The 16,564-nt window shown below is 35.0% G+C and overlaps 6 protein-coding genes across 6 annotated transcripts; 3 read left to right on the forward strand and 3 right to left on the reverse strand.

Moving 5' to 3' along the window:
- Nucleotides 1-1,340: 1,340 nt before the first annotated feature.
- Nucleotides 1,341-2,638, reverse strand: Tsp_03891 (coatomer subunit beta). The gene is made up of 2 exons (XM_003374650.1): nt 2,578-2,638; nt 1,341-1,399 (listed from the first exon to the last, which is right to left on the reverse strand). The coding sequence occupies exons 1-2, from the start codon at nt 2,636-2,638 to the stop codon at nt 1,341-1,343; spliced, it is 120 nt and encodes a 39-aa protein (XP_003374698.1).
- Nucleotides 2,639-2,885: 247 nt separating this feature from the next.
- Nucleotides 2,886-3,713, reverse strand: Tsp_03892 (conserved hypothetical protein). The gene is made up of 4 exons (XM_003374651.1): nt 3,621-3,713; nt 3,342-3,524; nt 3,235-3,296; nt 2,886-2,967 (listed from the first exon to the last, which is right to left on the reverse strand). The coding sequence occupies exons 1-4, from the start codon at nt 3,711-3,713 to the stop codon at nt 2,886-2,888; spliced, it is 420 nt and encodes a 139-aa protein (XP_003374699.1).
- Nucleotides 3,714-4,521: 808 nt separating this feature from the next.
- Tsp_03893 (hypothetical protein) lies at nt 4,522-6,789 on the forward strand. The gene is made up of 3 exons (XM_003374652.1): nt 4,522-4,601; nt 4,768-4,930; nt 6,715-6,789. Exons 1-3 carry the CDS (start codon nt 4,522-4,524, stop codon nt 6,787-6,789), a joined length of 318 nt encoding a protein of 105 aa, XP_003374700.1.
- A 5,352-nt stretch (nt 6,790-12,141) lies between these two features.
- Tsp_03894 (stAR-related lipid transfer protein 9) lies at nt 12,142-14,220 on the forward strand. The gene is made up of 5 exons (XM_003374653.1): nt 12,142-12,216; nt 12,439-12,483; nt 12,543-12,926; nt 12,994-13,517; nt 13,581-14,220. The coding sequence occupies exons 1-5, from the start codon at nt 12,142-12,144 to the stop codon at nt 14,218-14,220; spliced, it is 1,668 nt and encodes a 555-aa protein (XP_003374701.1).
- Nucleotides 14,221-14,407: 187 nt separating this feature from the next.
- On the reverse strand, nt 14,408-15,871 carry Tsp_03895 (conserved hypothetical protein). The gene is made up of 5 exons (XM_003374654.1): nt 15,777-15,871; nt 15,559-15,707; nt 14,977-15,092; nt 14,703-14,811; nt 14,408-14,640 (listed from the first exon to the last, which is right to left on the reverse strand). The coding sequence occupies exons 1-5, from the start codon at nt 15,869-15,871 to the stop codon at nt 14,408-14,410; spliced, it is 702 nt and encodes a 233-aa protein (XP_003374702.1).
- Nucleotides 15,872-16,016: 145 nt separating this feature from the next.
- On the forward strand, nt 16,017-16,512 carry Tsp_03896a (conserved domain protein; the record flags this gene model as incomplete). The annotated part of the gene is made up of 3 exons (XM_003374655.1): nt 16,017-16,144; nt 16,186-16,244; nt 16,375-16,512. Coding segments are annotated over exons 1-3 (325 nt in total), but the record flags the coding sequence as incomplete, so codon positions are not given.
- Between the last annotated feature and the right edge of the window lie 52 nt (nt 16,513-16,564).

Raw genomic sequence — 16,564 nt, forward strand, 5'->3', positions numbered from 1 at the left:
TGAGTGAGCTCACTCCGTGTTTCAGTAAGTCTTTGCATGATGAGTCTCATCTGTGCATATATGAACTCCATCTAACACCCAGATATTTTCATCAAACAAACCCTGGCATTAAACGTGAACAATGGAATGTAATATGCAAGTTTTTGCATTGACTAAGGCTGACGAGGCAACGCATTTTACTAAGGGATGGGTATTGCTAAGGGTAATATGCAAATTTTTATTTGCCCAGGGGCGTAGCCTGAGGCCAAAGCCTCGGGCTATATTTTAAAAATTTCGAAATTTTCGAAAAATTGCCTGAGGCATAGCCCGAGGCGTAGCCTCAGGGCATAAAAAATTTGCATATTACCCCCAGGGGATTAAAAATTTGCATAAATCTTTCCTGAGGGCAAATATGGTGCAATAAAACGCCTGAGGCATAGCCTGAGGGAATATGCAAATTTTTATTTGCCCTGGGGCGTAGCCTGAGGGCAAAGCCTCGGGCTATATTTTAAAAATTTCAAAATTTTCGAAAAATTGCCTGAGGCATAGCCCGAGGCGTAGCCTCAGGACATAAAAAATTTGCATATTACCCCCAGGGGATTAAAAATTTGCATAAATCTTTCCTGAGGGCAAATATGGTGCAATAAAACGCCTGAGGCATAGCCTGAGGGAATATGCAAATTTTTATTTGCCCTGGGGCGTAGCCTGAGGGCAAAGCCTCGGGCTATATTTTAAAAATTTCAAAATTTTCGAAAAATTGCCTGAGGCATAGCCTGAGGCGTAGCCTTAGGGCATATAAAAATTTGCATATTACCCCCAGGGGATTAAAAATTTGCATAAATCTTTCCTGAGGGCAAATATGCAATAACTTTATTCAGGATCAAAATAATCACCATGGAAATAAGTTAAACGCATCCAAGAAATCTACCTTCCCTCGGCTTATTTCTGCGCCCTGACGTGAAATCCCTGCGATCTTCGTCCCTGAAAATGGTTTACCGTGGCGTCAGCAATCCACGGACAAGCAACAGCCATCTGCAGCATTTCTGAAGTGCTACTCCATTACTGGTTCAAAGTAATCTCCCTAAACATGAAGTTACATAGTAATTACATTACATACACCATTAGATAAACGCATCCCAGAAATCTACCTACCTTTACTCAGCTGCGGCAAATCCCTGCGACGATAGACATCTGCATCGCATAGATGTACTTACCTTTTTAGGTGCTAGTAGCTGTCAGACATCTGACAACTACAGCCACTTGGCTATCAAAACGGTTCACCGTTGTGGGATGGTTGTCGATCCAGGGACGTCTATGTTCATCATCCTAAAACTAAATACAGTTTGTAAAAGTACTTACCTTTACCACTGTCGTTCCCTTGCGCCGTTTCGACTGAATCGCTTGTAGCTGTCAGACTTACCTGGAAACTATGGCGATCATTTACTTCAGCTGGCCGTTGTGGGATAATGGATGTGGCTGGCTAATCGAGGCAAAGTTGCAGCTGCAATTCCGATAGCTTTTCTACTTGCACTCAGCCGGCGGGATCTTCTGGTGCCGGCAATGGCATTAAAAAGTCGCATCTTTGCCGGTGGTCGTCTACGCTGCCTTCCCATTTCATCTAAATTACCTACTATCTGTCGTGTCCATCGTGCGCAAAGCATCCGTCCATGGCTTAACGTGACCATCGTCGTGATCCATTCACTGCCTGCTCGCTGTAGACAGCTGATACGACACTTGGTGCGGTCTTGAACTCAGAAGCCCTCAGCTACAATTCCAAATCCAGGCGGAATAGTACCGTCGCATTAAAAATGTCCGTGGACTCCAGCGTTTTCCAGTCGTACTACTTCCTCAACTGCATCCTGATCTGCCAGGGTGCACCAACAAAAGGGTCGGCGCGTACGTTTTAGCTTCCGCTACACTGGCATCTTTCCAATCCGCTACAAGGCGATAAGCGCAAATCCGATTGACTGACCATGAGACAGGTGGACGACGCCCGACGCATGGAGCGTCCCTTTGCGGTGATGGAATTGATGACCGCCGGGTTCAGCTCGCCAGATTCGATTGAACTGAAGTGGGAACAACCATTTAGCGACTACGCATCATTACAAGTGGAACCCTTTTGGACTCTCCGGCAACGTAGCATTGAAAGAAATGTGCGACGTTTCTGCTTCACATTTCTCCTTCTTCAAAAGGATGAAAGAATGCAGTACTACGATTCCAGCACTGTTTTGCTTACTTGTTAGCCACACGTTATTTGATGGTTGTCATTTGTTATTCTCAAAAATACATTAAAAATAAATACAGGACATCATCTATGTCAATTATGAGCAAAATCAGTACAGGGGCCATTACTTGGCAATCTTTGTGGAAGCACGCCTGAATTGCTGGGCACGCTTTGATCCCAGTTTCAGCTGTCACACTGGTAGCACCAATAAACTCAACGACCGACGTATGAATAGCATTTTCAACACTAATTCATGTTAAATCATGCAGAAACAAAACATTCCCTAAAAAAGACAGACATAAAAAGTAAAAAAGCGAAAATAAAAAACGAAAGAAACAACGGCTGAGTAACAACTTTACGGCAACTTCAACTACCACGACGCTGCATTGGTAGGCAATTCAACGATATTCCAAAACACGCATTTGTACGGTACATTTCCAAATGAATAAAAAACTGAAAGTAATATTAATATACTTATCTAAAAATAAAAAGCAGAAATTTATACTTTCTTAGCTTCAGCATCCGATAAGTATCTGCAAGTTATCAGTAGCAACATTAATGAAGATACCCAATACTTTCCATAAACCATAATCGTGAAGTCATGCTAATGACATGCATACAACAGGCACGCTATCTCACAGGTAACTTACCGCTTATTCATGGATGATATTGCACAGGGACATTACAGATGACATTGTCCATCACTGCTGACGTGGCAATAAATTGAATAACCAAATGTGAACGCAATCTTAAATAGCAGGGAACTAAAGTAAATTATGCAAATAAGCAAGTCGCAACGCATCAGGTGGAATAACCTAATTTTCTATCATTTATTGCGTAATGAGCAGTAGAATTACATGAAATGACGAGTTATTAATTTATTTACACACTTCACATTGCTAGAAATTTCATAAGTATGCAAAGTATTTTACTGAAATTATATAAAAATCCGTTAACGTGATGCAATAAAAACTATGAAAAGCCTTGTGTATGTTGCCTTCTAATAAAAGTTAGATGACAGCATTACTTACATGTCGTGTACAGATGAAGAGAAATGACAAGTCAGGTTATTAAAGATGAAATTTGAAGATATCTGAAAAATCATTGAAATCAACCGTATCATAGAAAATGAAATAACCATCAAGTTTACTCTTTCCAAGTACTCTATTACATATGGCTGTACATCTGAGAACCCATCTTTCCAAAATAGAATCCAAATTTCAAACTTATTAAAATTTAACGTATCGAACCATCTTCTTGCATGATGTCTTTCTGTTAATACTTGCGTTAGGATTAAGTCGACGTGCTGCAAATGCCAATGCTAAAATAATATTAATATAATCACAAGCAATATTGAAATCAGTTTACTCTATACTTTCAAATGCTGTTCACTTTCAATTCTCTAGAATCCACAAACAGCTGTCTTCTTCATTTTTAATAATCCTGCTGGTTCATGTTGATTAATGTGAATCCGTTCCAAAGTCTGAAAGTCTGCAATTGGAATGATCATTTACTAAAAACAGAAAGTCTTACTTATTTAATAGCAGCACCTAGAAAGAATATTTAAACGTTAAAAATAGGAAAACTAATGTAAAAATGTAGTTACACGTTAGTTTCCATTCACCACATTTGTAATGTCATGCAAATTACATACAAACAATTCAGGCAATACAATGTAAAATGTAACTTACCGCTTATACATTATTTATACACGATTATGAAGAGCGGAATTATAGTTGACCACGTGCCGACTGCTGACATGGCATTATATTGAAGAATGTACTATTCCTAAATGGTGTGCAGTAATAAGTAAATAATGGAAATGACGAAGGTCATTACGTTTTTATTTACACATCTTATATTATGCAAAATTTCATTAGAATGCAAACTGAATTTTCTAAAATAAGAGAAAATCTATTTTCAGAAACATTTATAAAACGGAATATATTAATCATTACCAAACGAAATTTCATTCCGTTGTTATGTAAACACTTTTCTAAGCATAACATTTGCATTTCATCACCAATAAAGTTTACTTTACAACACCTTTATGTAAATTTTTTCAGATCAATACATATAGCAATGCTTTTATGTATTTTACTATTTTAACAAGGAAAGAGAAGTTCTATTTAATGAATTCTCAAGAATACCTCACTAGAAAATAATTACAAAAATTATTTTGAAAACATTAATAAATTACAATAATGTATGAAAGCAAACATACACTCAGTTGACAACAGAAAGATTTGCAAAATTTAGCCTAGCCAACATAGCAGACTCCTCTAAATACAACTGATGATATGGAAAAGTTTCCACACATGAGCGGGATGTCAATTATTCTTGGAACTATTCAGAGGGCAGTGATGGACACAGCACATTTGGTGGGTCAGGGCGGGGGGTGGGTGGGGAAAGGGAAAAGGCAGGAATGAGAATTTGTGATATGGAGTATGTGAAGGTTGTGTACGTGTACGAGGTGTAAATAATGTACGAAAGCAAACATACACTCAGTTGACAACAGAAAGATTGCAAACTTCAGCCTAGTCAACATAGAAAACCGCTCTCAGTACAACTGATGATATGGAGAAGCTTCCACGAATGAGCGTGATGCTAATTATTCTTGGATCTATTCAATGGGCAGTAATGGACACACTACATCTGGTGGGACAGGCGGGGGCAGGAAGGGAAAAGACAGGAAGAAGAATTTGTGATATGGAGTATGTGAAGGTTGTAAGAAAGTGAACCACTTTCCATCATTCAACTTTCACGCATAGTAATAATGAGTTGCGCTGAACACATCAGTACTAACGGGCTAACGGGGAGATGAAGCTAATTTTTTCCAGATAGGAAAAAAGAATATGCAGCGACATTATTAATGATGCAGTAGCATCAGCAGAATTTTTGGGTCTCAATTTCAACGATATCAGAACTATAGAGAGGGCCGTTCTGACCATTAGACTAGAAAAAGGTAAGATTGCTCTCTTGATCACATCTGCTATCCTGTTCAGATTTCTCATTAAAGATTTTAACAAATTCAATGGAGAATAAACGAAATATTTCATCAACTAGGTATTTAATAAAACGAGGTTCGTTTTCTGAACATTATTTAAAAAGATGATTTAGTGAACTGAGAACGGATGCAATTAAACTTCTATTATGTTTGCCAAAACTTACCATGTTTAACGCTGAGCATAGGCGGAGAAGTGTATGAAAAAAAATAAAAGCAACAAAAAACCAGCAAATATTAAAAACATCCTACCTGAAAGCTGTCATGTTGGTGATGAAGTATGAATCAAATGCAGAAATGATAAAGTTACCAAACGATGCATGCGGTCTGATGACTTTTTCCGCCAACATTTAGAACGCATTGGCTGAGGGGAAGCACAGCAAGTCGGCTACTTACGCAGCTCAATAATGAAAACGTCACTGGTCCGCCAATAATTATATAATAACCACTGAAAAATAAACACAGCTTTATATAGAAAATTGCTTCCGGATTTGAATGGCACCAAATGCGTCAAGCATAATGCCGTAGGCAGGGTTCATCATCAAATTAACATAAACATACTCTGTTCACCAGGAAATGCGTTAAATTCAGTGCCTTTCAGCGTTAAATTAGCTATGCCATATATAAGTAGCACTAGAGTCTATGCCAACAGTTGAACAAACACCCATTGGCCAACTATCTAAACTTTGCAGTACATCTTCAATATCCAATACTTCATAGCTGACAACGTCTAGACAACAAAGATTGCTATATATAAATGAGTAATCACATAATAAGGAATTTTGAAAACTGATCTGACACTGAAGAACAGGGGAAACTGAGGACATCGGAAACAGTAAAACAATAAAAAGCATCGGAAAAATTGCAAATAGATGGCAAAGTCAGGAAAAAAGGCATTTCATTTAGAAGAATTATTGAAGCGGATATCAGTGGACGAACACTACTGCAGGAAGAAAAATTTATGAATAGTTTTAAACATAGGAGTGCATAAATTCATCACTCCGATAAATTCGTCATTCCCATAAGTTCTATAAAGACAATTAAGATTTCATCAGCAGATAAAAAAGCAGATTCAATGAAGAATTGTTCTTGATTATTAGTTGCACTCTACAGCACACCTATATTGTAAAATATTTTATTCGTGTAATCGCATTTATTGTTTACCGATGGAGTAAAAGCACAATTCATTGAAAAAGATGCGTTTTCATGTAAAACATATTGCATTCATGGTTTTGTTTCTTCATAAAATGCCATTGAGGATTTGTAAATTTCTCCTGAAAATAGCTAGGGCATATGATTTGGAATTTATGTACCTTTATCTTGCATAAAACACTTTTCAGTTATGAAGAACGTATTTAATAATTCGTTGCATCTTACAGAAGCATAATAACTTATAATTCTTCATCTGAAAAGATGCCTATAAATAAAATGCACCAGCACATGAGTTTGTCATGAACTGTTTGTTCATTTATTCATTTTTATTCCATTTACAATAAACTGTTTTCAGGAATTAAAACAATTAAAATCTTTGATATGCAGCATGAAAGCAGTGTTAGATAACGACTTAAATAGCAGAAGCTAATTCAATAATAAAGATGATGCATCGCAAGCTATTCTGTAACAGTTATTTTTCTAACTAAGCGAAGTTAAATAACGTATCCATTTCTAACAGTTATGTTGTAATAAATGTTAAAGAAAAACAACATAGAAACCTGGTTTGAATTGGGATTTGTAGAAGGTAAATTTATAGAAACTTCGTGCATTGAACAATTATTTTACTTTGTTCTGGAACAACTTTGATCACAATAATAAAAATAGACTGAAAATAATGATAAATCAGATCCTCAAAAGTGAAATAATGGTCTCTGAATCCCTTTTTCAACAAAAAAAGACATGCATTGAATTGAAAAGATGAGTATCGATTGAGAAATGACTGCAAATTTATGAGCACTTCTTGTACCAAGTTCAAAGCGCATTTATTCCTCAACAGCAGGGCAGCTTTCTGTTGAAACACTCCCAGCAACTATCATTCATCTTCAAAAAATTTGAATTATTCAAAATAATCAGATTGAAATGCAATTCTCATGCAACATGGCAGATTTTCTGTCCTATTAATGCCACATTTAGAAACCAGCAACTCTGTAAAATTTCTCAAAAAAATCATTGTCAGCGGAATACTGAAAATTTTCACACTTATGACAAGTGCAATATCGCTTGGAGCTATCAACAAAACCATTTTATAATTTCTAGCGCTTTTCGAGAACCACAGAAATGGTTTTCGTGAATTTACATTTAGATAACTCGACAAATTCGAATAAATACTCAGCAGTAGCACATTCATTTGACCTCAAATTGTGCATTTATTTAATTTTATAGCATTCGTATTTAATTTCTAATGCGGGTGATTACTTTTCATGCTCATTATGCAGAGCAGTACAGAATATTGCATCGAAAGAGACAACGGAATCAAATACCCACATATTTAGTATCATTAAAAAGCTAAACCGATAACAGCAGTGATATTCCACGAATGGCTTATATTCAAAAAAGCAAAGAGATAATTCACATACGATAAGAAAAGCAGGTATTAATAAATTTTTAAGAAACATATGTCGAAAAATTCCATTCTACTGAAAGCTAAATAATAAATGATTGAGAAAACTAGTGCATTCGAAGTGAAAAATAATACATGCACATAATTTGGAAGTAATGGTCCAGTTTAAAAAGATTTACAGATTTTCAACCTTCCTACGTATTACGGTAGGCAACGTACCGAATATAGAGGCCATTTGTACCACACCTAGTAAACCATTTTCGATGAAACTCTGGACAAAACTGGATCACACCACCGTAAATTCCTGACAATCAGAAACACATAGATTTTTGAAAAAAAACATTTTCGCCATTTTTCGAAAAAAACAACCAAATCTACAGTACACGAAATTGAAAAATTTTTGAGAAAAAATTTCTTTCGCCGAAACTTACTCATTTCGATTTTTATTGATCAGGAAAATATTTCGAATTTATACAAACTTATTTTCACTGTTCCTCACTGCGTATTTCTGGAGATATTGACAAATAAGTGAGTCATGGAATGGGATTATAAGGGGAACGAAATAGAAACACATAAAGCATAGGAGTTACATAGATATGCGTTTTGTATCATTCTACAAAAATTTAAGAATAAAATACGAAGAATAACCGCAAAAAACAGTGGCTTATTTAAATAGCAATTGCTCTTCATTTGCGTTTATGCATTACAGTATCTTTAAAACTTAAAATTCTTATTTTTGCAATTTTTTGGGTGAATACTCTGCGGAGATAAAAAATAGTCAAAATTAACAAATTTCAATGCAATTCTCACGCATTACATCTGTTTTTCTTTTCTAACAATGAAAAATTCAAAAATCGGCAGTTCCGTCAAATTTCTCAAAAAATCATCGATTGCGGGCTATTGAAAATTTACATACTTAAATGTGGTACAGTACTGCTTTCAATTATATACAAAGCATTTAATACTTTGTAGCGCTTTTCTAGAACGACGGAATTGATTTTCCTGAACTTACAGTTCGATTACTTGAAAAATTCCATCTGATGCAATGCAACAGACAATTCAATTATCCTGCATTGCAAATTTATTTAATTTTACAGCACTAACATTTAATTTTTATCGCTATTTATTACGTATCATGGTCATGTTGCAAAGCGGTATATAACATTGCATAGAAAGCAAAGATGAAATCAAATACCGATACATTTGGCATCAATGAAAAGGTAAATGAATTATGAAACCGATAATGGGGGTGACATTCCATAAATTGCTTATTTTAAGGAATGATGAAAGTTGCGAGGAATACGTTAAGAAAAGCAGGTTTTAATAAATTTTTAACAGTAATATGTGGAGAAATTCACTTCAACTTATTGCTAACAGGAGATGAATCAATAGAAAACTAATGCAATCGAGGTGATAAATGTTTTATGTGCATTAATTGGAAGTCCCTGTTTCAGCAGTAAGAGATTTACAGATGTTCAACATTCCTGTGCATTACGGTAAGCAGTGTACCGAATTTAGAGTACATTTATACCCCAAATTGTAAACTTTTTTGGATGAAACTCTACATAACACTAGAACATTCCACATTTAATTCATACCAAAAAAGAAAACTAAGATTTTTAAAATGAATTTTCGGTCGTTCCTCTAAAAACAACGAAGTCTGCTGCCCATGAAATTTTGAAATTGTCGAGAAATATATTTTTCACTGAAAATTACTAATATCTGTATACATGGGTCAGGAAAAAGTTCCGAATTTATGCAAATTTATTCATGCTCTTCTTCATTGCGTATTTCCCGAGATATTGACAAAAAAGTAAAACAAAATAGGATTATAAGGGGAATGTAACAAAACGGCATAAAAAATAGGGGTTACATCTATATGAACAATATATCATTCTGTAAAGATTTATATGTGAAAAACGAAGAATAACCACAAAGAACAGTGGTTTATTTAAATAGCAATTGCTCTTGATTTTCGGTTATGGATTACAGAATCGTTAAAAATTAAAATTCTCATTTTCGCAACTGTTTGATTAATTGCTCTTTAAAGATAAAAATTAGTCAAAATTGGCAAATTTAAATTCAATTCTCGTGTATTGTATCAGTTTTTCTCTTCTAAAAATGTCAAATTCCAATACTATCAATTTCGCGAAATTTCTCAAAAAATCATCGATTGCGGAATATTGAAAATTTACATACTTAAATGTAGCACAGTACTGATTTCAATTATCTGCAAAGCAATTAATATTTTGTCGCGCTTTTCTATAACCACGGAATTATTTTTCTTGAACTTACAGTTCGATTACTTGAAAAATTCGATCAGATACAATGCATTAGCCCATTAATTTGTACTGAGTCAAGTTATTTCATAGCATCAGCATTTAATTTTTACGGCCATCTATTACATTTTATGCTTATTGAGCAGCGTGGTATTCAACACTGCATACAAATGGAAAATACATTCAAATAGCCGTACATTTGGTCTTAATTGAAAGCTAAATAAATTAAAAAGCCAATAAAATGATGATGATAATCCACGAACTATTTGATTTTAAGAAAGCAAAGACATAATAAACACGTTAAATAAGCAAATATTAATTATTACTGAACAGCAAAATAGCGTACTTTAATTCAATTGATGGCTATAGTAAGATAAATTAATCGCCCTTATCGCTGTGAACGTTTCCCAAAAAGAACATTATTATTTAATCAAATCCACAACATTCCAGCGCTCTCCTTTCATCTGAAAGCAGGGGCAAGTTTGGGAATTTCCTACAGATAATGGCTATCCATGTTGTTCTTTGAGCTTTTGAGGACACTGATTAGCATCGTCAATCAGAAAACACAACGTTATAGTCGGAGAAGAAAGAGGAGAATGCAGGAAGAACAAACACCCGTATGAAAGAAGTAAATGCTGTTAGAATATCTACTTCTTTCCTTCACACAATCCTCACGCATAAGATTGAGAAGTTGTTTTTTTATTTATCAGTATTTTACATCTGGGAAGTACATCTGTTATGGTGAAGAAGGTATTTTCTCAATGATGGGAAAGAAATGCATTTATATGTATCCGCGTTCTTCCTAATAAAGTGACCTCATAGGGTTCTTCAGCACTGGCTTTAAGAAAGTACTGTGTAATAGTGATATTATCAACGGTCTAAAGTGGAAGGGAACATTTAGCGCAAAACAAATTTGATCTGTCAATCAGAAGCAGCCCTGTAAAGCGAATGAAAAGTGTTAAGTATCAGCTGATGCTGCAGCCATATCGTGATGAGAAAGTTTTATTTTGAAATGAAAAAGTTGCAACTGAACTGCTATTAGAGTTGATAAACCTGGCCATGATTGACGCAGTGTGTATGCGAAAAGTATATGAAAGATACAAAAAAGGTAAAGAAAAACCCGCATATACGTAAAACTTCCTACCTGAGAAATGGCATACTGGTGATGAGGAATGAAACAAACGTAGATCCGTGAAACAGTCCAACTGATGGTCGTTGTTTGATCGTATCTGCATTCCAATATTCTCAACGGATATGTGAATGTGAAGCAACAAAAATGAGCAAATTACCTAAAGCAGCAGTTAGGCCAATATTCGTCAGCAAATAATTATATAACAATTGCCTGCTCATAATGAAAACAGCTTTACATATAGGAAATTACTTCTGATTTGAATGGCACATAATGCTTTCAGTAGAATGCCATCGGCAGTGTTCATCGTGAAATTATCATAAAGTTACCTGGAAATGGACGTGTGTTTACTAAGCGTGAATTAGGGCACTGAGCTAGTATGGCGTTGATTTGAAAACTTATAAACTATCAATGGAACATCACTTACTTTAACCAAATCAGCTTCTCAAAACTTTGATTTTTCACTATCATGGAAAATTTGTATTAAAATAGAATACAAAATAAAATAAAACAAGAACAAAGGAATAAACACGAAATAGGTTATGTCATAAGAAACAGGCAACGGAATAGAATTGCAATAAAAGTAGTTGAATTTTTTGAAAAAACTTTTCGCAATAAATGCTGATCAATAAACAATAAATAGTCAATACTTCGTAACAAACTAAAATGGATTATTCATCCATCATTGTGGTAACAATCATAGTAATATAAACAATTCAGTTATTAAGATTCGTTAATGTTTTGCTCATCCGAAATTTACCTAGTTAAAACTCTAGTTTTAAAATGCCTATAAAAAACAATTTTAAAATCGTGCTAAATATAATTTATTAAATAATTTACTTCAACATTGATATTTTTAAAATAAAATTGAAATGTAATTGAAAAATGTCAAAAGGCAATTTATTGATTTCAAAAATGTACTGTAATTCGAACTTGATTATTACGATTACTGTAGAACTGTTCAATATAAAGATGTGTTATGTAAACCGTTTGAACAATGGTTTCCACTTTGAGCGCATAACTTTAATCTGTAATGTGTACGATTTAGTAATACGTACCTTAATTCTTGTGGAAAATTAGTTTATATTCACGTTCGCTTCATTCCTGAGAAACTGTGCAACTGTTTTATTTCTTCGCTTTAGTGCTACATTTTAAATCTTTCCTCATTATGTTGTCTTTTTCTGCGCTTTTCTGAATGTCTTGTGAAGAATTTTTCTCTTTATTGTTATGCATTTCGTTCTTCGGTAAAGATTGATTTTGTTCTTTTAGATAAACACTATGTCTGCAATTGACGTCAATGAAAGTTTGCAGTCGGTAAGAAGTTACATACCACCGATTTTAATGTAACTTTTGATATTGTTTTTTCTGTAAAGCAGGGTATTAATTCGACTAGCCAGGGTAGTAATGCAGCTGAAGAAAATGGAGAGGGCCAGCGTCAGCGTCTCGACCCTTCATTTGTAATTTTTGAAACTCTACGTGTGGATTTGCAGGATGAATCTTCTGTGAGACGACTGATTTTATATTTTGAAAATCTAGCAGCTAAGAATCAAGAATTGCGAATCAAATACCCTAATGATCCAATTCAGTTCTTGGATAGTGATATCGAATTGAACATGACAATACGAGATCTTCATTGTTTGTCTAATGCACCTCAATTCTATGGACTTCTTGTTCGCCTGAACGCTGTATCCATTCTGTGTCAGCTTCTATTGCATCCAAAGTGCAGCATCGGTCTTGCAGTAGCTGATCTGCTATTCGTATACAGAATTTTAATATATTCTTTCTGTTCTTCTTGCTTAACTATAGGCATGAAATTTATTTTAGGAAATGATCGAAATCGAAACTGAACCACAGTACCTTAAAATTTTGATTGATGCTTTGATGGATGCTCAGGCGCCGGAATGTTTGCTTACAAATTTGAAAAGATTGAATGAAAATAATCGAGAAGATGCTATTTCAGTTTATTCTACAATTGCCGTGCTTGAGACCATGATCGAGAAGACTACCAACGCGGCCGATGTAGCCGTTCAATGCGGCTATGTCCAATGGCTGCTGAATCGTCTGAAAATGAAAATTCCCTTTGACGATAACAAAGTACACTGTAATCGATTTCTTGGAATTTTGCTGAAAAACAGTGGTGAAGGTAAAAAAGTTTTCCATGAGAACAATGGAATCGATATTTTGCTGGAACAGCTCGCCGGCTATAAACGTCGAGATCTTTACGGCTCGTACAAAAAGAAAAACATGACATACGGTTTCATTTCTTTATGCGCTTCTTTGCTTTATGTCCCAAATAAGCACAGATTTCGAGAAGGTGAAGGCTTTCAGCTGATGCTTATGATGCTTCGGTAAGTACTTCAGATTTTACTTATTAAAATAGACAGTTGTATAATTCAAAAAGTATCCATTAGAATGTCCAAAACAGCTCTGAGATGGGCATTCAAGGCATTGGATGACGCGACCAGAAATCCGGATTCGAAGGAAAACTGTAACAAACTTGTCGACGTAGGTGGCTTGGGAACAATTTTTCCATTTTTCATGCGTCCAGTGAGTCGCAGAATCCGTAAATACTTTCCAATAGAAGAACAAGAAGAGCATGTCTGTTCAATTTTGAGCTCCTTGTTAAAGTATTGCGATTCTTCACAACAGAAGCGAGTAATGAAAAAGTTTTCTGAAAACAACTTCGAAAAATTGAAACGTCTCGCAAAGCTGCATAAGAAGTACTGGTTGCGTGTGAGAGATTTCGAGAAAACGCATACCAGTTTGACTGACGATAACAAGATTTACTTGGACAAGCTGGGAAATTGGCTTTCCACATTACAGTCGATCGGTTTCATTTTCTCAGTGGTACTTGTCAAAGGGGGTAATAACCTGGCACAGCAAGCGATGGAACTTTTGGCCTTGCATCAGCTGTTTTTGGAAAGTATTCAACAGGTTCTCAAAGAATATGCAGAAAATCTTGGACTAGACGGAGAATCGAAAAGCGAAGACAAAGCATTGGTCGAAACACTCATCAAGCAACTGGATCGCATGAAGTCTCAAGCTGAATAGTATGATTTGTATTTTTTGAATTTATTTTACCATCAGATCGTATGCGGAGTGAAAAATAAAAAACACTTTGACATCTAAAAATCTTGATTATGAAACCTACATAACAGTTCAAATACATTATTCATTTCATTTTTTGCAAATGATAAATGGTAACATTAATTACAAATTAATGCTAAATGCAAATGCTTCATTTATACAACAAACCATCTGGCCAGTAGTAAAAGCACAAATAACAGTCTGTTATAAGCCTTTCAAACGGTGCACAAGCATTGGAATCAATTGTGCTGCGATGCAATTGATCTACATTTTCTGGTGATAGCCAACGGCTAAAGTCAGAAAATAGACGAACTTCTGGAACGTTGTGTCCAGTTTCTTCTCCTGCACAGAAGATAATAACAATAATACAATAACTATTACTAACTGGATATAGGATATGAAAACGTAAAAAACAAAAAGCATCAGAATCTATTCACAAAAATCACCTTCTCTATCTGCCATGCTGTCGAAAAAAATCCAATCCGATTCTGGTCGGTCCCCAACTCTTACAAAGCTAACATAATGCGAACTCTCGATGCACAATACAGCAGCTAGCTGTAAAATCACAGGACTAGGCGGTGATAGAACATCTATGCTGGGCAGCGTGACAACAGCATGATCCTGTTCGCTCTTCAGAGCACAGTGAAACTATATTTCCAGAAGAGAGAAAAAAAATATTCAAAAAGCATATTCTCTACTTCAACTATAAATCTCTAATACCTCTCGAAAGCAGTTGAAGCAAAAAAATGTTTCATTTAACCAATGAGTTTCTGTCAAATAACATTCTAGACATTGTAAATTAGCTAAAGATGAACATTTCCAGCACACGTGTGGATCTAAAAAATAAAATTTTAATGTTCCAAAAAATATTAAATACGCTTCACAAACTGGTTAAACAATGCTTTCAGAAAAATCACACTATTTACATTAATAATAACAGTAAAAATACTACTATATCATAAAAAAAATCATTCTACAACAATAATTTCTGTTAATATTAAAATGTAGTATGCTGTCAAATTCGAAAGTAAGAAATTCATTTTGCAAACTTATCAATATATACTGCTCAAACCTTGTAAACGTTGTATTGAAAACTGACGCCAAAAATTGAAAATCATTATCAAAAATCACTCACGACAAAGCAAAATGCTGGATATGTCCAGCTCCAATGATGGCAAAACACCACGTTACAGACGTTCTTTACCATAACGAGGGATTTGAAGAATAAATCGAGTGTGAATCTAAAGCATGAAAATCGAAATATATAAAGCAAACGCATACTTATAAACAGTAGTCTTTTACCCTCACAGACCCTCTTTAATAAAATGTTCAAATCAAAAAAATTCTGCTCCATTAATAATTGTTGCACGCTAACTACGGTTTTGCAGCTTTGCGATGACGGCTGCTGATCACTGCAGATAAGTTGGAATAAATAGCTACTTTCATTAGATCTGAAAAGAATAAAATGTTTTTTCCATATCGATAATGATTTAATCGAAGAAACAATAACAAATACTTACGAAAGTTTAATGTCCGGCTCCACTTGACATATACGACCAAAGAGTAAATTGAGAAATTCTTCTACATCTTTCTCCTCTTCCATGAATCCTTTCATGTCAGGAGCAATTTCTGTAATCTGTCGCCGGAATTCCATTCACACGGTCGGCACGTACATACTGATACCTGTTTAAAGTAAATCACTGAACAACAAGCATATTTACAACACAAACAAAACTGCTCACTTTCACAACGGGTATACGATGTCGCAACGCAGTGCATCAACAACATGCTTACGCTTAACACATCCACATCTTTCCGACAGTGCAAAAGATAGCTTGAAAAATGATGAAAACAACGTCAACCATATTTCAAGCAACTACTGTAAAATGTGCATTGAAATGAGAAATTTGAATTAGCAATTAAATGTAGGAACACTTCGGCACAGTTGAAACTATCAATTCAACTGCATCATTGTGGCCACTGCTCTAGTCTTGGGTAGTAATGTGATTTTGTGAAAAACGAACATAATCACTATTATGCATAGCAAGACATAATATACCAAGACAGAAAATGTAAAGTTGCTTTTTTTGAGAAATTTTAAAATAAATTCAAAAGCAGATACCTGTCGAACGCGTTTCAACAAGAAACCATTGAAAACAAAGCGGTATCCATGTAACACGAATTACTGTGCCCTTGGATGCCTTTCGGTTTTCCAAGTAAAACAGCCAAATCGTTCGAACAAAGGCATGGCGTGTAGTGAGCAATAAAATCTGCTCTATTCTTATGGTAATCATTCCAGCTTTGCCTC

This window comes from Trichinella spiralis, assembly GCF_000181795.1.
Source record: "Trichinella spiralis strain ISS 195 chromosome Unknown Scfld5, whole genome shotgun sequence".
Taxonomy (NCBI): Eukaryota; Metazoa; Nematoda; class Enoplea; order Trichinellida; family Trichinellidae; genus Trichinella; species Trichinella spiralis.